General features: G+C 39.9%; 1 protein-coding gene across 3 annotated transcripts; it reads left to right on the top strand.

Annotated features, from left to right (window-relative positions):
* On the top strand, nt 1-24,768 carry LOC139735433 (ras-related C3 botulinum toxin substrate 1). 3 transcript variants are annotated; one of them, XM_071646188.1, is made up of 5 exons: nt 1-160; nt 17,165-17,236; nt 17,827-17,944; nt 18,721-18,918; nt 24,229-24,768. In XM_071646188.1, exons 1-5 carry the CDS (start codon nt 126-128, stop codon nt 24,385-24,387), a joined length of 582 nt encoding a protein of 193 aa, XP_071502289.1. In that variant the 5' UTR covers nt 1-125; the 3' UTR covers nt 24,388-24,768. The 3 variants fall into 3 exon arrangements, with proteins under 3 accessions (XP_071502289.1, XP_071502288.1, XP_071502290.1); XM_071646187.1 differs by having other exon boundaries at nt 23,327-24,768; XM_071646189.1 differs by lacking the exon at nt 24,229-24,768 and adding an exon at nt 21,490-21,655.

The following is a 24,768-nucleotide window of genomic DNA, read 5'->3' as shown; positions in this document are numbered from 1 at the left end:
TATTTTACACACCCCAAAATCCGAAGGGAAACCACGCTTCCGTGAAGTATTTGTGCATAAATTGGATGAGATATTCCTAATGTCATCATAGTTACTCACGATCTGAAGCAGTCTACATACTCAGGATGCAGGCCATCAAATGTGTAGTGGTTGGTGATGGGTAAGATAGTGAATTTACTGACTTTTATTAACGTGTTACAAACTTGTCTCACTTCATGTTCCTGTAACATGATAAGCTTAGCAAGCCATTGGCGCGGCGCGCCGCACACCGTACGTACGCGTAGTCAAGCGGCCAGTCAGTCAAGCGAGCTGAGCCTCGCCGCGCCGCTGCGGAGTTCCGCCTAGCTTATTAACAATCAATGTATTTATACTAACCAACGTAATTTGGAAATCAGAATTTTCAGAATATGATACTGATAAGAAAAGAGGCAGCCATAACCCCATAGCACTAATTGAATCAGTCAAACTAGACGGGATTAAGTTGAGTTTTTTGCTGTCGAACAAGTGCTGCATGCTGACGCTAGCTAGCAACCTTGCGTAAAGACTAAATCAAATGGTCTAGCATTACTTTGCAACATGACGCAGGTAGAGAGGAGAACGCCCAACGCAATTGTAGTCTGTAACGTCTGTGTGGCAAATCTAAAGCTCCCTATTATTACCAAACTAGAGGACACAACACAACAAGATGTTCGTCATTCCAGAACCTGCACATCACTGCTAAGAGGGACGTTTTTCCCAGAGTACCAGATAATTACACTGTACCATCCAGCATCCGCCTGTGGAACCACCTGCCTCGAGACGCGTAGTGAACTCACCATCAATTGGCATCATCAAATCATAATTAAAGATCAAAGATATCACCTTCAAGTAGTCGCCCGGGACAGAACAGAATGATTTTAGTTTAAATTTAAATACAATTTTTTTTTAGGAAGATCATGTTTTTATTTTTTGTGCACTTTTTAATATGCCTCGTGTCTCATGTCTGTAACGTGTGATCAATGAGAGCCAACCAAGAGGATGTGATACCTACTGCGCGTATTAATGAAGAGTGGAATATCACATTAGAAATATTACAGGTAAAACTGACCACTGGGAAATTTTTAGATAACATTAACAGTCATAACGTATCACTGTACCCAGTAAAGGTTTGCACTCAATTACTTTGACAAATTGAATATGAGGCAAAGACCAGCAAAAAGGCAATGTTGAATCTACAGAACTTTGTATTAGCATCAAAAGGAGAGATACTAGATACGATTGGTATGATTGTGCTGAAGGGACATCTTTACTGTAGACTTTGTCCTCTTTGTCAAGTTCTGCAAAAGTTATGACTATTGACTTTTGATTTTTTTTTTTCACATTGAGGAGTTTACTATAAAAACATTGCAATCTGAGGGATTTCCATTTTTTCTTTTTCCCAGGACCTCTAGATTCTAGGTGGTGCAAATTTTGTAAAATTAATTTTCCTCAGTATTGTTTAGAGTAGCTTCTGTGCTTGCTATCAGACTTTGGATAAGACCAAAATTTTCACTACAGTGTTGCAGAGGTACTTTACTGTAGACATATATGCATTGCCTTCTATATACAGAACAATTCTTTTCTTACACTGGATTTACATAATTTTCAGACAGTGTAGCAGGGTTCTGACACGTAAACATGTGTTCATGACTGGACGGAGATGTCATATCACACACTCATTAGTAGGGCCCTTTTTTGTGTTACTATAGTAATTCTTCTTCCAAGAGAATTACCATGCTTCTGCATACAATGTAGGTCAATAGATACCAGGTACATGCTTTATAAAGGCATTGAAGGACCTTGATGGGTGATTCAGTGATTGTGCACATCCATTGTCATCCAAATAAAAATGGGTTTGTTGACTTTTTCGAGTTCTTTCCAAATTTGAGTTCTTGTCAAAAGAACACTTTCTCCAGACATACAGATAATTCCACGGATTGAGCCCTGAACATAATATCTTATAGTGATCAAACAAGCTTACACACTTATACACTGTATTCTTTGTCTATATGACTTCAAAATAGTCGAATCCAATTGAGAATATTACTTTTTTTCTTTTTTTTTTAGATAGAACCTCAGCTCCTACTTTTATCACTTTTGTTTGTAAAATGTCCCAATGCAATGCCAAATCCCTTGGGATCTGAGTAGAACAACTGTTCAAAACAGCAAAAACAAGGCATGATAATGTTAGTGGCCAAGTTATAAGTATTTTTCCATTGCAGCAGAGAAGTGTTATCTTGCTTATTAAAGGCGCATAGTCCCAGTGGGTTAGAGGGCGCTGTTGGATGATACTGCCTATCGCTGTTAGCATGATACGAAGATCGCCAAAGTTGAGCTGTCATCAAGAGTAAAGACGCAAAGTGCGTAGGTGTTGCTAGGTAACATTGCCTTCGTTGTCTTCTCTGCGCGTCACGTAGTCTGTAGTGATGCCAGGAAGCTTGCTTATGTGGTTCTTAGTATGACATCACAAAAGAAGTTTGCTAAAGCTGCCATCCCCCTCAGCCGAATCATGAGCCTAACTGTGATAGGACCACTGACTATAGTGGATCGGAATTCTTCGGATTCGGGGAAATGGGCCAGAGCGTCAGCGCTAAAGAGGAGTCGATAGCTTAGGTCTCTGTAGGAAACTTGAGCCGTGCGCATTTGACTAAACCACCAGGACCATGTGCCTTTAACCAAAACTTACGGGACTCTATATCCATATATCTATGCATGTATGCACAACACTGCTGGTAGTATTGAGCATTGGAATCTGGAACTTTTTTTTTTTTATTGTTGTGGCAAAATTTTGTTTCTAGTCCACATAAAACTGTGAAATAGACAGGAATTGTATTTCTATTGGGGGGGAGGGGGGTGGAAGGGCATTTAGGCAGCTTCTTAGAAACAAACCTTCAGGGTAGCAGAACTGTTGTCAGATATTTACATATTATGTACTCCATCTGCATGATATAGTTGAGATCATTGATGTGTGAGTATATCAAGATCTAACAATATCTACTTCAAAATCAGTGATGTATGGGTACTCTTTTTATATTTTGGATAGATTTTTAGACACATTATATATTCAATGTATGGAAGGCTGACACTTGAGTTTTAGTGAATCAAGATGAAGTGCCGGCAGATCCTATGATATCTCAGTTTCTTTCTTGGTACTGGCGTTTTGTAGGTTTTAGTCTCTGTGAAAGTTATTTTGTCCACATTGTACACAGCAGAATTGAAATGAAAATTGTGCATCGTCCGTAGAAATGTTGGAATACTTTCGAAGCATTTATTGACAATTCCATTATTTCCAAGGTAACTTCTCAATATGCAACAAAGCAACATCAAAAACAAAGTCTCAAAAACATGAAGGCTGCTGCTATTCAGAGACTGCACTCTGTTGCAGGTTATAAACAACTGCTTCGTGAACGGCATGATCTGACAAATTTTCTGCTGACGAGGGAAGAGCTCTGAATTGTAGCACTTGTGACAAGTGTCGACAGGTGTTATTACACATGTGCATGTACTGTAGGCTTATATTGCCAATACAATTGTTTCCTTGTGTGAAGTGGCATTGCATTGTAAATTTCTTTTGAGTTCCATCCTGTGAGCCACCATAGCTAGTACTCAATAGACATCGTACATTGGTAAATAGAATAAAAGTCAGTCATACTCATATTTGAGTGAGAGTGCTTTCCTTGTTTTTGTTTTTGTTTTTGCCATAAAGCAATAGGCAATGCTGTGGTTGTTTCAAATTATTTTGTTAGTCACATTTTTTTTTTCTCAAACAGTGTAGTAGTGTATATACAAGAAAAAGTAGAAAAGTCCTTAGGTAGGCTCTTTATATGTATGGCAGGCCATTTTCTTTTTGCCCACAGAAAAAAAAAATATGCAAGTTGTGTGGTTGCTAAACAGCTGGGACAATTCTTTAATGATCTTATCAGAGTGAGACTAATAAGTTTTTAAGATTATTAAGAAGATCAGATAAATATAAAAAATCTATTGGTAATCTATTGGTAATGTGATAACTGTGAAACCATTAGACTGTTTATGTTTGATACTAATGAACAGTTTGGAAATGAAAAGGTGAGAAAAGGAGAATTGGGCATATAAATGTGAGGGTCACTACAACATAGTGAGTTGAATAACAGGGACACAGACAGTAGCTAGTGTGTGTTGACTGTATAGGGCTGGGTACACGTGTCATACGGTCTTTTGTCATTATCCAGGGATTACAGTACACTGTGGGAGAAAGGAATCCTTGGAATGCACCCTTTGTGTTGTTCTCTTCCGTTCAAAATGTACACCCTCTGTGTCCGTGTGAGTGTCAAAGTCACTCTTTTGTGATGTCACTTTGGGAGTTCATACGATATCTCCTGGATCAATGCCATTATATTTTTGAATGATTTACGAAATGTAAGTGAGTGGAATAGAATTGTCTGTCTTTCTTTTTTCTCATTGTTATGTAGATAAGACTAAAGAGAGAATATGTGTTACTGTATACGCTATATATTTCGCGGGGGTTTTATTTTCGCGAATTTCGCGAGTCGGGAGCTATTCGCGAAATTAACAACACGCGAAAATATTACCTTCCAAAATGAATCCCTTGCCTTGATGATACGAACATTTCAGTACTAGAATACCATGTCACGGCTTACCGAACAGACCATACTGGCTAATCTTGTTTAAGCACGTCCACGTCTACTTACGAATACTGTAGAGAGCCAATCCATTATCGCAAGGGGACCACTCGTCAGAAATCTAGCGCGATGGACTTAACCACTTCAAAAATGTTGAATTCTAACTTACTAGATCTAGTTCGCAGAGTTTGGCAAGTCTTTTTCATGCAGTGTATACAATGTAACTAGTATCATTCTTATATGCTAGTAAGTTGAAAATTCACACTTTCTTTGCCACTTCATATTTTCTCTGGTCCCCCAATCGCGAATTTAACCACTCACGAAAATGTGTGACATCGGTAATTCGCGAAAATTTATGTACGCGAAAATTATAGCGTATACAGTATTCTTCTACATGTCTGGTAGAATTTGTAGCAAAGTATCCATGGGTATTCATATAAGCATTTTTTGGGGGGGTTAATTTCAACAAACACTCAAATTGTAGACTTTAGCTATATGCATCATGTGTGAGAAGTTTTCTTTGAAATAGCTTTATTCTTTCAGTGACACAGAGTGTGGGGAGAAAGGAGAATTCACAAGGATTTGAGTCACTCCAGTGAAAGGTGCAATGAACTATGTTGCATTTGCATGAAAGGATGACTTTAGCTCGCTTTAGCCCCCTCAGGACAACCATTAATACAAACAGTCAAAATGTGTTGCACAGTATACATGTAGCTTCATGTCATGCAAAGAAGTTATTTCACTGGGTACCATATACAGCATATATTTCGCATCCTTGTTCAACCCCAGAGGTACAAAACAGCATGGACACTGTACAATTTAGCTAGTTGGAGATTAAGTACAAATGATGATCAAGACTACAGAAAAAAAAAAAATGTATCAGCCATATAAAAAAACTGCTCTTCAAATGTGCATTTTGTCGGCAAACTTTCCTCTTAAAGTATATGGTATTTATACAAGGATAATTTACTTGATGCACACTTCCCCCCTCCCCCCCCCCCCCATTAAGCTGGAAAATACTTCCTTATTCATCTCTTGCTTTGATTCTCCTTGTCTCTCACTGGTTTCCAACGATGCATTGAATTGACACCAAGCACGATGTTGGAAAAAAACAGTGGAGTTTTATTACAATGACTTTGGTACATTATGTTAAGATGTTGTATATGTGTTGGAGAAAACACTGGAGTCTTATATTACTGACATACAATTGTACAGTACACACTGGATTTTAAGACATTCATTGATGTGTGGGATATAATTTTGAAACAATAAAACAATGCCCAACTACCAGTATTAATATCACATCACAATTTATGCTAATGGCATCCTGTACAAGGAAGGAAGGAAGGAAGTAAACTGCATCAATTTTTTTTTTCACTGGACATGAATGAGTTAATTCACCTGCATTGTTTTTGTTGTACTCTTGTATCGGCAGGTGTATGCGCATTCGTAAGTACATACAGTATGTGTGTGTACAGCCCCAAATGACTGGGCATGATTTGAAAAGAGCCATAAGTAATGAGCATTAATTGTTAAGTGAGGCTTTTACTAGGAGAGTAGGATTGTAACTTGTGTGTCATGCCAAAGGATGTGACAGGTAAATAGTATAAAGTTCATATCCTGATATCCCTGAAATAATGTCTTCCTATGGATACTTTGTAGTGGTGGGGGTGGGATGGGGATTCAGTTGTGGTTGTACCCTTTCCTTCAACTTCATTCATGAAGGCCGTCTGATTTCACATGAATAGTACTGTATATGATATGGTATTGTATACTGCAAATGGGGACTTGTAAGACGAAGTTACGAGTGGTTAAATTTGTGATAAAGAGCTAGAGCTACAATTTGTAAATAACAATAAGAAATAGGAATCAAATCCCTTTTCAGAAGAAAAGTTTGTGATTTTAAACCTTTGGAGCCAATATTTACAGCGCATTTGTGTTACTTACAGGAGGCAATGTTTTTATGAGTTGGTTACTTTTGTAAACATGGGCCGTCTTCCAATATTCATGAATTACCCAGTATACAGTATCTACGGTAATTTCCCCAAAACCTGCAGAACACATCTGTACCGAGTCTGTAGAGTTTCCAGCTGAGGATCTGTGTGTTTGACATCACAGAAGAGTTAAAAGTGTCCATGTGTAAAGTTTGTAGCAAAAATTGCAGGTCAGTGACACTGCTGTTACATAATATTGCACAACAGAGAGAAAGATATAGAGAACCAGACATAGGGTAGATCCATGGCATGGTTCAAGGATATCGGCTAACTGGAAAAGATATTACAACCCACATGAAGGGTGAATACAAGTTGTATGATGGTTAGTGGGTTGAGAACGATTCTAAGCCCTTTATTCTGAAATAGGGTACTACAGTGGCCTCCGCTTCATCGGGAGGGGTTAGGAAATGTATCCCCCCCCCCCCCCCCAGCTCCTGCTAAAAGGAGAATGACACCAAAATATGATGTGTACATTGGGATTGAGTGACTGCAGCAATATTAGAAGACCTCATCAGTGAAAGTTTGAGAAAAATCGGACAATCCGCTCAAAAGTCGAGAATTTGTAAAGTTTCGTTGTAGCCACCACTTGATGTGAAGACTTGAGATGAGGGACAGTGGAAGTATTTCAGCCAAAATCTCTCCCAAATAAGCAGTTCATGGTTCCGATTAAAGTGAAAATAACACAGACAAATTGTGTTGCATTAAATTTTGCTGCACCAAATGTGGTGCTCCATATGAAGAGGTTCCTGATTAAAATTGTTCCGTTGAACACTGTGTTTGGAGTCTGGAAAAGCGATTAGAACTAGGAATGGCCTATTCTAATTAAGAAGACAGGCACATCAGCGCCGATGCTGAGGTAGCACATCTAGTGCAAGTTGTGAATGTTAATATATACATTCCAGACACTCATTAGCTGTCATTAAAGGGAAATGTATCTCACTCAGGAATTTCTTTTAAAGTCAAATTAATGATATCAAAACTACATTCCAGGAACACTTTTAGCCAAATTGGGCAAATATCAACAAAGTAACTTCACTTTCAATGTCTGTACTTCCAAGTCACCCAACATGATATTGTGTGAAATTAACATGTGAAATTCACAAATGCACTCGTACAAAAAGTGTAATTTAAGCAAGTTTGTTGTTGTGTAACCCAAATGAATCATTCTAGTTGCCCATGGAATACAGTACTATTAGGTGTCATCCCAACATTGACATGGATAAAATCTAGCAGATATTTGTCCTATTTCATCGCAATTTTCCATGATTAGTAAAAGCTTTTATTTCTTACACCTACACATCACAAAGGACACTTGTGTCTCGACTTTGACATGTGTGTACAAAATGTAAGAAGTCAATAATTTTTTTTTTTTTTTTGAAGTAGCACATACATTTTGTATTCACCATTGCACTATAATGTATTTGGAATACTAGATTTCTAAGGACCAGGCACTTGTTAAACAATGTTTATCTTACATGCATTTGTGCGTACATGTACGCATGTATATCGCTTGTGTAAAAGATTTAGTATCTGTGTACCAGTTTCTTTTCTTCTTGTACACAAAGTAAGTACACTAGTGTATTCATAGCTCATTATCACATGACCCATTAAATACTCCCTTGCCTATACAGTTAGGTTTTATTTTATGCTGTAAATGTATACATGTATAAGTCATGAGAGTTTTTTCTTGTGCGCAGTTTTGCTAAAAATAAATATTTGCCATTTTGAGGCTACAATGTAGGGCACACTACGTGTTTGAAGAAAGTGCACTGTACTTCAAAACCTTCATTTATGAGGACATGAAAAATATGTGTGTTTTTTTAAATGACTTGATAACAACCAGTTCTTCAGCTTGTTTTGTCTCTGTATCTGTCGATCTGTCTGTCTGTTACCGTCTCTCCTTGTCTTTGCAGTAAGCAGTAATGTTCTCTCAGTACTACATTGTATATCATACAAACAAACTATACACATTTTGTGACATGCACCATGTTGTTTTCAATGTTCATCCGTTTCACTACAAGTAATATCACAATAGCTCTTTCTAAAAGTCGTGTCACTGCCTAAACTTTTGTTGGGTTCTAGAATGTTTAACTGTTTTTTACAGTGTCTTACTATGCTCTTAAAAGTCTCTGCTGCCATTCCCTATCTAATCTCTGAGTTCTGTCTCCCCCCCCCCCCCCCCCCCCCCCGCACTACAATGTATATCCTCCAATATTGATGCAAGCGTCTGTGGCTACATGTATCCATATCCTGTACAAGGAAGTGAACTTAGATCGGTAATGCTCCGAAGAACGCTGCGGTCGAACAATGACACTAGGTTGGACCAGTTTAACCCCTTGAGGACGGACTGATTTGGCTACAGCACGCAATCCCCATAGACATTTGCCGGAGTATACTCGGGACTCTTCCTTAACTATGTCTATAGGGGTGCAGAGTCATTTGCTCAGCAGTGCTGCTGCTGCTGCAGGAGAACATGTCCCGATGAATAGCCGCATTCACACGGAGGAGTTGTCAGTTTTTGCATCACGATGCAAAAATCTCTTGTTATTTGCCACCATTCACTCATGGGAAAAAAATAGTAATAATTACTCGGCTGCAATTGAAGTGCTTTGAATCTCCAGGCTGCGCATGTCTTAACAATGACCAGAGCGCGATCCTGGGTACCCGAATGTGACTGCGAGTTGCATTATGGGATTCAAAACAAAAGTCAATGGTTTCTTTGCGTGCCGTTCGCACGTGCTGCACAGGGGAAATTATCGCAAGAGTTTCCAAAAATGATCAAGCTTGACCGTTTTTTTTTTTTGTGTGTGTCACAATTCACATCGCAAGAGTTCACAATGTTTTTTTTTGTGTTTACAAGCATTGCAAGAATGAGTTTTAAAATAAATTTTACTTTTTGGTTTATGTTAAGAAGACTAAGTAATGACTCTATGTCCACGTCCCAATTCAACCTCCATGAACAGAGTCAAATCAAATTGAATAGAATAGCGAAGGCCTCTATCATATTGCACAAGAACAAGAAGATAATAACATTTTGCCATTTTACATTTTGTGATCAATACCAGTGGTTTTTATCATCAAACAAAAAGTTTTGATCGCAAGCATGTAGTTCAGATTAGACTACACAAGCTGCAATACTCTTGTCTCACAACTTTGTAATTAGTTCCCTCCCCCCCCCCCAAAAAAAAAGAATGCTTTAATTCTTATAACTCTGCTTGTAAGAATTGGCATTGATGATCACTACAGTTCTGAATAATTGCAAAGAATGCTATTTGTTTAGAACTATTACACAAAAGACAAGACTGGTCTGCAAGCAAATGCGGTACTTTTGTGCCATTCATACTACGTTGTACTTCATCGTATTCACGTGTTGTTATGGCTTACAGTGACCTCGAATCTTTCAAATTCAATAGCTGTTTTAATAGTCCTGTTCTTGAATGTATGGTTTTAACGAGTCTTTCACTGTTCCCTGTGTATAATGATTGCACTCGAGTTGGCTTGAATGTGGAATGGATTTCCTGATTGAAAACAGCCTTGTTGCGGAGGGCTGTAAATTCGGGCAAGGAGTTTCTATTTCCTGTCAGTGCCGGTTTGGTCTTACTCTCACGAACTCACACAAAAGCATGCATATGGCCCCAATACTGCAGAAATTGACAGCAGGCGACTGCAACGGGACTCTGATGCGCTGCCGCAGCGCGTGTCATTGAAGCAAAGTGGCATGCTCTGCTCTGCCTTGTGGTATATCCCATGCATTAGTGGGGTGACTTCCCAACGAGGAAGTACAACGGATTGTTGTTTTGTCCCGTGGTCAAACTAAAAAAAAAAAAGACAACAAATGAAGAAGAAAGATGGCAGTGACAGGCGAGACACGGTGGCCATAGTTCCTTATCAATATGGTGTCTTGCCTTTCAGTCGTATCCTGTGTGATCCATTTTCCATTGTGCAAAATGACACAATTTCGCTGTTCTTTTGTTTCCTTTTCTTTATTCGGGGGGGGGGGGGTGGGCGGCAGAGGGGGATTGTTAAAAGGGATTTGGAGTAGGAATAGGGTTCAGGAGTAGGGGTAGGTTTTATGGACTTGTGATGGATTCGGGATGAAAGGTAGCATCTGGAACAAGCTTTTAGTAGCTATAAGATTTGAATGTTAGCTTGGTTTGGGATTCCAAGGCGAAAGGGATATTTCAAGCGTGCTGTATCAGTTAAAATGTTGGCAAATTGAGTAGGATTATATTTACAAGTGATTGAAGGATTCGTACAGGGAAAATGCCTGCATTATGATGTATTATTCCTCTATCTCTCCCATAGGATGTACTGTGTAGCCTCAGAATCTGCAGGAAATCTGTGTACATGTACTGTATACATGTGCTCAGCATTGCGTGGCACACTGCGATCTTCCAATCCAAATCTCTCTGTTGCTACTTGTACTTGCAGTGCGTAGCCACGTCACATGCAGAATGTATAATGAGCCTGTGTATAAACAGACCTGAAAAAGTCACAATTTTTGAGAATTTTTAGTCTGCACTCAATCTTGTGCCCTATGGGGACATTTATTTAATTATTCATGAATATCTTTTTCATAGATCTATTTGTGTGGTTAGCTGTTCTCCCTTGGGTTTCTCACATTTTATGATGCCAAATTTGTCGCATATTTTTCTCGGAGGCTGGGGGTGTCAGTTTGCTGTGTATGAGTGTGAGAGCATGTCGAGAATTTAAAACTTCAGCTTTCTTTATGAATGGCAAGCATTGATAGTTAACCAGCCATTCTGATTAAAACTGAACAGTTCAGATTTCTGTGGTTTTCGGACCATGAAAAACTGAATGTTTTGATTTTTGGAAAATCGACATAATCAGATTTTTTTTTTGAGAACAGTCAATTGGTGTATCAGAAATGTTAACCAAGACTAATATCTGTGTTATCCAGATGGGTGCTTGAATGGAAATCACCCATACATACATGTAGGTTTTAGATTTATTAAAGGGAAAATGGTCTCTGAAATGAGGGTCACATTGCATCACAGAGTATCTAGGACCTAGGATATTCTAGGGCCCTAAAACAAACCCTGGACCTGGGCCGAAGGGATTCAAGTAGAGGCAAGCTCTTGGAAGGAAATAATGGTTGTCTTTGACAGGCCCAATAAGAGATTTCTGTAATTCGGTGTAATTTTTACTCCTCCTGTGATGGTTTCTAGAAGTTTGGAGTAAAGCGTGAAAAAATGATTCAAGCAAAAAGCAAACAACTACACATCAAATGGAAGAGAAGTGTATAGTAAATACATGGAGATACCTCACAAAAGTACTGGTACATGATCTTTGCATTCACCCCCCAGTTGCAACTTTATATCACACTAAAATGAATCATTTTTGTGACTTCTGATTTCACCAAAGGACTGTAGTCAACAAAAAACACACTCTGTGTCAGAGTAAGATAGAAGAATATGCCAAGTGATATATGGGTATGAAATATAGTATGAAATATGATATGAAATGTCGTATTTTTCTAGAAATATGCTCTTTAGACAATATATTTCACAAGAAATTAGCTCTTTTACTACTCATTGACAGTATCAGATTTCACCTTGTTTGCTCAAACTTTGTTTGTCTTTGATAGATAACACTATGTGGAAGAATATTACAGCAGCTACAGTGCTGTATGCTCTGATAATGTTATTCCCATGCACAGGTCTTTAAGAGGAAGTCTTGAAGCATTTTCTATTTTTGTTTATCTGGTATTGTGCAACTATTTTTCTCCCCCCTTTTTTGTTGTTAAAAAAATAAGTTGTATTTGCTCATTCAACAGTGTGTGAAGATGAGTCCTTCATACTCTCGACGCCCTTTTGCCGTGAATGTGAAAAGCACCAGCAACTTGTACAGTCGTCAGCAGCAGTAATCTGTATGTTGCTTTGATGTCAGCAATGTCAATGGAGCCCTTGATTAGCGTCCTTTGAATCAAGTAGTTTCAGACTCGTGAGGGATTACACGGCAATCATGTTTTTTTCAAATGCACTTGACTTCTGAACGTGTTGAGGGTTGCGGAGTGTTCAGACCCTGAAATGAGTCTTCTTTGTGACCCCTTTCACACTACAAACAACATTCAATGTAACTCTTCATACACATGAAATTACGTGCTGGAGTTTGCATACATACGTACGCGTGTATAATTGTGTGCATGTACCAGGGCAGAAGTGAAGTCCTGGTCCAGTTGAGCTGTGCCTCCATTGATATTCTTTTAGAGGTCAGACCATTCAGGTTACAAATGCCCCCTCAGAATCGAGTAAAATTCGAGTTGACAACACCTTCGGATGACAATCAAAGTGACCAAACATGATATGAGAAATATGTTTGTGAGATGTATGAAATGTACACGTACATGTAACACAAGTTTATTTTCAGACTGACAAAAATTATTAATTTGGCGTGATGCATAAAATGTATAAATTCTTATAAGTCATTCAAGTTTATTTAGACTTTCAAAAATTACTAGTTTGAAATATTTCTGTAAGCACATTGAAAAACAAGTATTTTGCGAGTCTGAACGGGCCTGTGCAGTCATATGTGTAAAACTGTGTGATATTAGGTTGTTGGTTGGTTTGGAAAAGGAAGTGCAGTGGAAGTTCATGGAATCTTGTTGATTTATATTGTTGGACCCGCTTAAATGCACAATTTAATATGCGTAGGTCACTGCACTGATAAATTGTGTTTATTTTCACTGTCTGTAAGATGACTGTGCATAGGTATTTTGTGCAGATTGTACTGTGACCTAATAATACATGTGTGTTCATGTTTGTGTGTTGTGTGGTGTGTTTATGTGCATTGAAAGTGGTGTGTGTGTGTGTGTGTGTGATATACACATATGCAACTCACAGTTTGTTTTCATCTTACAGCATCCTACACTATAAGCAGTATGCATCATACAGTGTACATGTACAATGTATATGTGTGGTGTGTGTGTGTGTGTGTGTGTGTGTGTGTGTGTTTGTTTGTGCGCACCTGTCTGTAGCCAGTGCTGTGTGCTTTGCATTTATGGGTATGTGAGCCAAGATGTCTTGCCAAAAGCTGTTTTTTTTTTTCATGAATTCTGTGTATCATTGTGGCATGCCCCCAATCAAGTTTTATCACCGTACATTATCATAAATACTGGTACTCAAAAATTTGTTCACATGTATTCAAAATGGGTTTGTTGTTGAAAACAGATTTTGTGAGATTGAGAAGCCTGTATGTCAGCAGTTCTGAGAAACTACTAAATGTGCATAAAAGTTTCTTTCCCTCTCTGTTTATTTTTATTTTTATTTTTATTTTTTTTTGGGGGGGGGGGGGGGAGGTACTGTAAAAGTAAAATGAGAAATGTTCACATGCATTTTGATTTCATGAATTTTGCAATTGAGCCAAGATTTGCAAAATAAAAATGCATGTGAAAGTTTGTGCCTAAACTATCAAATGCCAGTGGCAATAGGCGAAAATATTGGTGCCGTGAAAAAGGCCGTCGGCTCCAATTTTATAGCAAAAATATCATATATCGTAATTTAGAGTATCACAGAGATATTATTATTACTCAATAACTATGAGGGAACAAAGACTGACTTGCCCCATTGGCAATTGTGATGTCACAATTGTCACAATAATCTTCAGAATAAAAGCTCCATTCATCTTGTGCCAAGAATGAGAGGAATGCTATGTTAACACACACATTAATTTTTGCAGAAATGGGATTTTCTTTTTTTGACAACAGGGAAAGACTAATCTGTATTTTGGTGAATTTTTGTCAGTGTGACTCTTAAACGTTAAAGGGATGGGTTAATTTCAGGTGAGACGGGGCTTCGGGTTTCCAGCATATTTTGATGGTGACATTTTTGACGTAATGATAAACTTCTGAAATATTATAGAGCAATTATTCTCAGAGGAATTCAAAGTTTATTTGATGACAACTGGTTTTGAAATGGCTGAGGTATCCAAAACAGAGCAATCATAATAGAAGGTGGGACCCACCTTCTATTACGATCACTTTGTTTTACTTTGTTTTTGGACATCTTGGCCATTTCAAAACCGATTTTCATCAAATGAACTTTGAATTCTTCTTCGAATTGTATTATGCTCTCTTTAGCATTTGATAAAGTGGTTTCTAAGTATCTCGCAAACGGTTGAAATTTGAGTCCTCATCTCAACCAATACTATACCATCCCTTTAACAAACATTTCTGGTCTGAACTGTCTCCCACACCCAAAGAGGGAGAGACAGGGAGAGAGAAAGAGAGAGAGGGAGAGAGAGAGAGATAGAAAAGGAGGAAACTGGAAAAACAATTTGTTTTCGTGCACCGTAAAGTCGCTAAGCTCAAGGAAGTATGCGCGGCGGTTAGTGTAGATTTGATTTCCAGCCCATGCAGCGAAGCAGGTGACGACACGAGCAGCCGTGCCTCCGTCGTCTAATGCGTTCCGCGCTCTGCGAGCCCTCTAGCCGCTAAACTTTCCTGTGTTAGACGTACATTCGACAAGCACTAATGCCATCGCCATTCTATCTACCTATCTCTCTTGGCACTGTATAGACGTAGGGCTAATTTTTGTAAAGTACCATACAGTGCAGTACTGGCATGCACACCATAATTCATGCCACGTGTGGGTGGTATGCATAAAGCTGTGTACAACATACACTGTACACGCAGGCACTCCAAAATGGCTTTAAATCGTATTGTTTTACACGTACATAAATTTTGTTGTTTTTTTTTTAGATATGATTGTAAACAAAGCATCAGTTTGAAATGAAATATGTGTCATGCTGTAGAATTTTGCCCAATATCAACATCCTCTTGAATCTTGTATAAAGAAGTATATTGTGTTGTGCAAGCTAGCGCATCAAAAGCAGGAAGAAAAGGTAGAAAGCATGACAAGAAATCAGTATTAAAGAAGAATGAATAGTGATACAGAGCACACTCATGTGCCTATGGCTGTCGGTGTCCATGGCACAAGTAAATGGCAGGTTGCTACATGTACACTGTATGTACAGCATACATATAGACCTGCTTGCCAAATTGCTTTGGGCAACTAAATCTGACATTAGGCAGGGCTCCACACTAACTTTTATTTTTGGTGGCCCAATGGCAAACATCCGACCTTTTTTGGTGGCCCGATCAGGCCACCAAATTCTTCATTTCTGAAAGTTTGGTGGCCCGACGTGTGTTTTTGGTGGCCCCGGGCCACCGGGCCACAGTTAGTGTCGAGCCCTGCATTAGGGCAAGTTAGAACAGAACAGCTACAAATGGGCGTAGTTTGCCCGTTGTTTAAAGCATGATGGAGCTCCTGCCCCACCCCCTTCCCATGTTCATACAGGCAAGAGATGTTTCCTATAGTTGTATAGTGCCTGTTGGTGGTGCAAGAGGAGCAGCAGAGTGTTTAAGAGCATTGCATACTATGCTTGCAAAGATAAATCTCAACAGCGCCTATATGTGTGTGTGTGTGTGTGTTTGTGTGTGTTAGTGACAGAAAAAACAACAACACAATCTCAAACAAAACAGAACAAAGTTACTTCCTTGTTATGATGTAAGAGTCAGTCTGAAACAGTTGGTTCACATTAATCAGATGCAGTCGCCTCGTTGGCATAAAATGCAAATTAGTCATCCAAAGGGAGGCCATGTGCAATTGCATGTGAACCAGGGTTTTTTTTTGGGGGGGGGGGAGGGGGGGATGGGGAGGGATGGCGGTGGTAGATATAAAACTTTCAGACTTAAATGTGTGATATGCAGTCTCTCTGACATCAATACGTACTTTGTAAGATGACACACATACAAAATGTCATTTGACTCAGGTATGAGAGACAAGGTTGATATTCATTTTGCCTACAAGATTCCTTCACATGTTTCCGTAACTTTTCTGGCTTTGTTTCACATAAAGAGCTCGGTTCAATATGCCCTCAAAACAAGTTCTACAGTTAAGAAGAATCTTTGTAGCTTGAGTAATCCAGATAATCCATTGTCTATTTGATAGTAAACTGTTTACACCATATGTTTAGTGAGGGTAATTTTTTCGTTTCCGGACTTTATGACAATTTTGTGAGTGGTTAAAGTGGCGATCGTGGAGTACAGTTAATGAACGGAGAAATGTATGTGTGCATGTCACATTTACATGAAGTTAGAGTTGAAAATTTCATGGGTTAAATTTGCAAATAGTACGCGACTCCTGAAATTTGCAAAAAAAAAAATTAAACCGTGTGAAATATATGGTGTATACTTTAGTGCGCACGAGACCACTCACATGAAATTCCAATTTGGATCCTGCATATTGTCTCTTATTCATGTGAAATTTCATGAAACATTGACTGTGATGGGGGTAACAGGACAAACAAGGCATAAACATGATAAGATTTTGCCCAAAGATACACTGTATTTGGTGTTTGCTGTTGTTTTGCAGGATGTTGTTGTTCTTTTTGCAACTTGTTAAATTTGTCACCTTGATTGTATGTCATATTCACTGAATGTCTTTACACAGTATTAAATAAATCATTTGTGGTTTTCCCTCCCTGTCTTCCTTTGCCTTTTTGCGTTAACAGAGCCGTGGGTAAGACTTGTCTACTCATCAGCTACACCACCAATGCCTTTCCCGGGGAATACATTCCTACAGTGTAAGTATATTAATAGAGTACTGGATGTGCCAGTTTTGTTTGTACAAATTTTGCAATTTGAGTGATATTTGTGAAAACAAAATACTGGTTCACAGCGATATATACCATGTATACAGTGAATATGTTACCCCTTACCCCTCTTTTTGCGGATTTGATTTCCTTAAGATTCAAATACATGGTGCTGCTGTGAGTAAAACTGAAGTGAAGTCAATGGAAAAGGAACAAAATATATGAGTAGTCTCTTTGTTTATTTATTTTTTGTTGTGCATTATTATACAATATAGTAGTAGTAGTAACAATGATGTGATAATAATAATGGAAATTGTAAGTATGATTTTAATGGTAATAAGATAACTTAAAGATAAATGGCAAAAGCACACATTGACATTTGATGAAATGTACATAGGCCTTATGAATAGGGTATTCTCACACAGGCTTCCTGAACAAAATTTACTCAGCCAACTGAAACGGTCTATTGCTATGTAACTGGATGTGGCATGGATGCTAGCTGCATTGATTGTATTTCTAGTAAACTTTAATTCTGTGTGCCATAATCACCATGGTTACTGTCTCTATCTCATGTCCACCAGCTTTGACAACTACTCTGCCAACGTGATGGTGGACGGTCGCCCAGTCAACCTGGGACTATGGGATACAGCTGGTCAGGAGGATTACGATCGACTCAGGCCGCTCTCATACCCACAGACGGTAGGTGGAAAATGCCTCGTTCAAAGCTGTGGATGCTGCTTTAAAGAAGAAATCCACTCCAAAATTTTATCTATTTCATAAGAAAGAGAAAAAAAGAAATCCCCGCAGAACAATGCAAAGGTGATCAAAATCGGATAAGAAATGAAAAAGTTATGACATTTTGAAATTTCAAAATTCAGTCAGATATTGAGCTGAATGAAAGAAGTGCATCATGTGTGTGGAGGTTTGGTGTGTGCGCGAGCTGGTTGTCTTGAGAAACGGGACAAGTTTTTGACAGTTCTTGGCTGCTATATCAGCTGAATAGTTAGTGACATGATTGTTGTAAAGTAGCCGTCAAACCTCTCATACGGAAAATGGTGGAACATTGCATGTGTGATTTGAGATAGGAATTTCTCCACAGTTCAGGAGTGTTTTATCAAAGTTGAGAGATTGACAAAAAGTCCTCATATGGGATAGTGTGATTAGGTGTGTCTTACAGTCCCCTTTTCATTCCTTAAAAACTCTTCACACACTCTTCATTTTCAACTATAATACCTTTTGAAAGGATAGTGCTACTGCTTTGAAAGTTGGTATTTGTCATGCATAAAATGTGTTAATAGAACATGATCAGTTTCAGCTTTAATCTCTTCATTGAGAGTGTGCTCTAAGTTTTAACTTAAAAAAAAAAAAACCAACAACATTGTTAGGGCATTCTTCACTGAGCGTGGCATAAACCTAGATATGTATGTTCGTGTGTGCGAATTGTTTCCATGTGTTTCGTCTTCCGCCCCTTTCAGGACGTATTCTTGATCTGTTTCTCGCTGGTGAGCCCCGCCTCCTTCGACAACGTGCGGGCCAAGTGGTATCCGGAGGTCAGCCACCACTGCCCCAACACGCCCATCATCCTCGTCGGGACCAAGCTGGATCTGCGGGAAGACAAGGAGTCGATAGACAAGCTGGCCCAGAGGAATCTCGCCCCCATCACTTACGTGAAGGTAAACCTTTCAGGGCACCTTATCATTTGAGGATTGAGGACTGAGGGGCAGGGACGGGGGATGGGGGCGTGGGGCGTAGATAGGGGGTGGGGATAGGACCAGCTGAACAACAGATCAGTGGAAGCAGAAAGGGAGTGAGGATGGGCTGTAGGAGGTTGGGGGCATCAGGATAGGAACATGAGTGATATGGGTTAACAGAATATGGAGGGACAGGTATTAGGATCCCTGCAACCCTGGCATTGGGGGGGGGGGGGGGGGGGATGGAGGAATTTTTTTCTCCTATGTTTTTTCAATCTATGTGGGTGCAACATGAAAAAAGTACTTTATCTGTTACATTTGTCCGATATTCACATAAGATGAGCTCAGTTAGCTAATTTGCAGAAATTGAATTTTGATTGAAATGCGTGGCATAAATGCTACAATTTACTGGAGAATGTTGGGGGGGGGAGGGGTAGGATCAAGATAACATTTAACAGTGAAATGTCTAGAACCTTTTAGCGCACAGCAATATGAATATTAAGTGAAGAATGCAAGGACGGGGGAAGGAGTGAGACAAGTTACAAGGTAACGGGAAAATGGGAAAAGGGAAACGGCTGTGAATAATGAATGGGATTTGGATTGATGAGGGAGAGGAGGAAGCGAGGACCGTTGTGAATACCGTGCGAAGAAAGTTACTTCAAGGGTGTCAGAACCCTTATCACATCTATCACACAGTCACACGGGCGATTGGGGTAATACAGGTTTCTAATAGCACAATTAATTCTGGGTTGAAGATGGATCCTTTGATGCTCTCTTGTGTCTGTATGTATGTAGCAGTCTTACAAGGAAACACTTGATGTTGGAAGAAGAAAGCATGTGCTGTTTAACATTTTGTGTAAATGTTTTTGTGTGCCCATATCACATCCTACAAAGGGATTTCCCCCACACTAACCACACTTTTTTTTTTTCTACACCCAAGGTCAGGGTTCCACTACCAAAGAAACAAAAAATCCCAACAAATACCCTTATGCACCCATCACAAATCATGCTTTGCCTGAGTGCAAGATGTTCCTTCTTTTAGGTTGCATTGGACAAAACTTCGGTTGGGCACTGAACTTAGTTTCCATCCCGGCTTTCTTTCTTTTTCTCTTTTCCCTTGTTAATTCTCATCACTCACACACTTCGGATTTTTGAATTTTGTAGCACTTTATCAGAGGGGCACGCAGTCATCCTGGTAGTCGAGTCACACTCACACACACAAACACACACATACACACACACACACAAAGCGCTGGTGATGGGTGAATTGTGAGCTACACCGTTGATTTGTTCTTGTTTGAGTTTGGAGGCCGTAAATGTTGGGTGGGCAACGTGATCAACACTAATTCCTGTGCACACAATGCAACTTTGAGGGAGGGTTGCTAGGCGACTAATTGTAGTGTGCCAAAAGGTCCAAAACCAGCCCAGAAAGTGTTTCACTGTGCAAGTTGGCATGATGAGAAGTTAGACTCTCGGTCCAGTCTTTTGTTTAATGCCATGCGTCCCTTGGTGATCTTAAGACATCAGGTCAATACATGTAATGTCTTTGAAAAAAAAAAGCGTAAAAAAAAGGTTAATTCCAGAGCTTGCTTTGAAGAGTTTAGATGATTGTGAGTCCAAACTTTGTTCAAAGGTGCCATTCGTTGTTGGCCAGACAGAATCACAAAGTTTTTGAGACATGCGTTTATTTTTCTGACATGCTGTTGGTTGCCACTTACTCAAAGCAATCTGGCCCTGGACAGTATTGAGGGATCTATTTGAGAATGTGTCCATGTGCCTGTGTTTGTGGCATGCAATATGTTAATTCCAGGATAGATTTGAAAGATATGTCTTTTTATAGATGCCACATATACATGCATGTATGTGTACACAAATGAGTATCATATTTGTCGGTATATTAACCACACCCTCAAGATCAAGCCAGGCGTTAAAAAAGATGAATGTAATGAATTAAGAAAAAAACACTTTGTGCTCTCAGTGCCTACACTGTCATATGGAAGTTTGATTTCAGTATGTTCTTGGCTAGATCAGTGGTAGACATCAGGCTTTGAGCAAGTGCATCTTGTAGCACTCAGGAGCTTTGCTGTGATTGGAAGTTTACTTCCCATTCTAAGTCTTTGAAATTTAAAGGTATGATTTGTTGTCTACCACCGAACATAATTCAGAATACGACCCTTTTGGCATCTTTTATCAAAACCTTGTATTAGGATGACCTACTTCAGATACAGACTGTTTTTGTAGGCACAAAATTTCCTGTGACTTTGTTTTAACTGCTCCCCGTGTAATAAAGGGTCTTCCGTGCTGTCAAAACACTGTGGTTAATAGACCGGTAAATACAATATGCGGTTTTGATGGGTCTGTATATGTTTTTCTTTGGTTTCACACATGATTGTGGTTTGTGTCCTAGATCTGTAGCACTTTCAAAGACCATGATGCCTTATTTCATTTACTTCTTAGATGTGTATGCATGTGTAGACATCCATTCGTAGTACCAGTACGCATTCATTTATATTTGTCGCACACTGCACTCAATTCACCATATTCTTTTCCTAGGGTCAGAACATGCAGAAGGAGATTAGGGCGGTCACGTATCTCGAGTGCTCGGCGCTTTCACAGAAGGGGCTGCGAACGGTGTTCGATGAGGCCATTCGGGCCGTCATACTACCGAACAGGGGCAAGAACAAGAAGAAGGGGGGCTGTTGCCTCGTCTAATTCCAGGACGGATGCCTCTGTCTCCTATACCCCCGCCCCCTTCCACTTTAGTGCTTGCTGTACCATTTTATTTGTTCGTTTTTGCTCTTCTTTTTTTATTGTATCGTATTCGTGCTGAACAGTGTAAACGAGCAGCAGGAAAATTTCGGGCGAGTGGCCGTATCAGAGTCACACGGTTACCTCCCATCAAAAGTTGTCCTGAATTTTTAGTTTGTTATCTGGGCCATGCTCTGTGAGCGAGCTGATCGTGAATCGATGGCAGAATCGTCCGGATATCAATGAATACTGGCGCTCTGCATGATCTGTATGATTTGTAAATATTTACCACTTTTCTGTCGTATGATTTGATTTCTATCATCCCTTCAGTCATAATGTCTCCCTTTTGAGGAAGTTAAGTCGACCGAATTTCCATAAAAAAGGGGAAAAATATGTTTTGAAAAATGACAAATCAAAACCGCCAATCCCAACGCTCTGATCCACCTATTGGCAGCAAGTTAGGCGTCAATAAATGACCACTACAAGAATCAATATTTGTTTTATATTGCATGCTGAGAATATTTCTGTTGTGTGTCGTACGCAGTCGATACATGATTTTGTTTTACTCTTTGATCGTCATTGTTGCTTTTCCTTATTTATTTTCAGGCTCAAGTTTATTTATTTCTCCTTCGCCTTGCTTCCTTGTTTTGCTTTTGTTTCCTCTCTCTCTATCTCTCTGTATTTTGCGTTTGGTTTTTTTTTTACCGTCTAGGGTGTAAACATGCTCAAAGAGATTTCCGGCGTCAAATACCTGGAGTGCTCCGCTCTCTCCCAGCAGGGCCTAAAAGTGGTCTTTGACGAGGCCATCCGGTCTGTGCTGAGCCCGGGCAACAAGGCCGCGCCCAGCAAGAAGTGCCAGATTTTGTAGACATGCGCGCCATCTCCATCGCCTTTGTTCCTGCTCAGCCAGGCCTCTCTTGCTTATCCTATGCTGTCGTCACATTTCTTGTTTTGTTTTTGTTCGTTTCTGCAAAGTAATTTCGAGAAAGTGTATAAGAAAAAAAAAATCAATACAAAAGCCATCAGTACCACATGATATTGTATAATCTGCTGTTATATCGTTTTATTGTTTAAATCACTTTTGCAGGTGTATACTAGCATATTTTGATTTTTTTTTTGCCGCTCAAATGAAGCTCATATATATTCAAATAAGTGTACCTGCCAATATCGATATGCAAAGCAAATTTCTCAATGTGTATATTTACTATTTCTTCCCGCCCCCTCCCCCTTTCCCTGGTCTTCTACCAACATTCATTAATACCTGTCTGTCCATCTACTCCCCTTCCACCTCTTTGTATTGGTCTCCCCACCCCCCCCCCCCCCCAAAAAAAAAAAAAAAAAAATTGCCAAAACAAAACAAAATACGCCATGGTTATCCCATGGCCATATTTCTCACCCACCTTCACTTCAAATCTTTCACTTTCTCTCGTCCTCTTGGCCACTACGTATATACATTTTTTCCACTTTTGTGCATCTGCACACATTTCTCCCCATCACACCACCCACCCCCTTCCTCACCCCACCCCACCCCACTCCACTCAACTCTAACCCCATCTGCCCCCCACCCTCTTTCCTCCACCCCCTTCCCCCCTCTCCACCTCCTCCTCCACCTCCACCCAAACACACACTGTATCTGCTATAGGGTCTGGGCATGATGAAGGAGATTAACGGGGTGAAGTACCTGGAGTGCTCGGCCCTCACCCAGAAGGGCCTGAAAACGGTGTTCGATGAGGCCATCCGGGCGGTCCTCTGCCCCGACCAGAACAAGAAGAAGAAGAAGAAGACCTGCCGAGTAATCTAGGCACCTAGCAACCAGCAGTAGAAACAGTCTCCTCTGTGTTGTTGTTTTTTTTGTTTGTAATTTTGTGTTTTTGTTCTTGTATGAGTTGTAAAAAATCACTAACATGTCACAAATCATTGTCAGCCCCTCCCCAGCATATTGCATGGTTAGTAGAACCTGTTGTCCTCCACAAAATCTTGACACTGGCGTCTCTAGCAAGAACGAGATTAGCTAGCCCCAATCCTGTAACAACATTGCACTAGTTTTGCGCAGCGTTTTTTGCATGTCTTAACTTTCTTTGTATATTTTAATAAAGGATAGTCTCAATTAGAAGCAGACCACCATGCTGTGAAGCTGGAGGGGGCATTGCTGTAGCTTGCATGCATTTTAGCCTTCAAATAGCATCCCTAACATTTGCACAAGTAGACAGCTCTTATCCTTTGTCAAGGTAGAGAGAGAGAGGGGAAAAAAAAAGAAAGATATTTGCCGCTTTTTGTAATCACGGACCTTCATTCGAAGGTGCATACTTGAGCTGTAAGAGTACTTCTCGATGCATGCCATGCATGTCCATTTGGTTTTGTTGCCGCTTCCCACGATCCACCACCTTGTATGCATGGTTCGTTCCTTCATATCGCCGCTTCTTAATCCTTCCCATCCCTCCCCCCTCCCCCCAAAAACTGCTCATTGCGTGTGTTCGACCTCCCGCTCTTTACAACGGTACAGTGCCCAAGACAAATAAACGAAACCTTATTTCTGCCCCATAGGGTGTAAACATGATGAAGGAAATTAATGGTGTGAAGTACCTGGAGTGCTCGGCCCTCACCCAGAAGGGCCTGAAAACGGTGTTTGACGAGGCCATACGAGCGGTGCTCTGCCCCGACCAGAGCAAGAAGAAGCCAAAGACTAAGTGCAGGTTGATCTAGATCCTCGCACTCTCGTGCGCGTCCAATATCGTGCGCCACTCCCAGATTCCATTCGGCAGCTCGTCACTCTCCAGGCCGTTGCAGAAGCGAACGATCCTGAAATGAAATATTTTCCACTTGCCTGTTAAACGCTGGCATGACGTTTCTCACAACCGTCCCAAGATTTTTTTGTATTGTCTGCATGTGGTGCTCAGGTCTCAAGCAGATAGCGGGCAGGCATCAATGATTGGATTGCATAGAGATAGGGGAAAGAAAAAAGTGTTGGTATATCCAACCATTTTGTTGAGTGCAGCCATGTTTGCTTGAGCCCTGTGCTTCCCATGTTAGCCGCATATTATTTTCATTTTAGCCATGACTGCATCCATTTTTTGCATGTTTGAC

This window comes from Diadema antillarum, unplaced genomic scaffold (genome assembly GCF_040938485.1).
Source record: "Diadema antillarum isolate AM-2024a unplaced genomic scaffold, OU_Dant_1.0 seq00000578_RagTag, whole genome shotgun sequence".
Taxonomy (NCBI): domain Eukaryota; kingdom Metazoa; phylum Echinodermata; class Echinoidea; order Diadematoida; family Diadematidae; genus Diadema; species Diadema antillarum.
The sequence above is the reverse complement of the archived record's forward strand: the minus strand, read 5'-3'. Positions and strand labels throughout refer to the sequence as shown.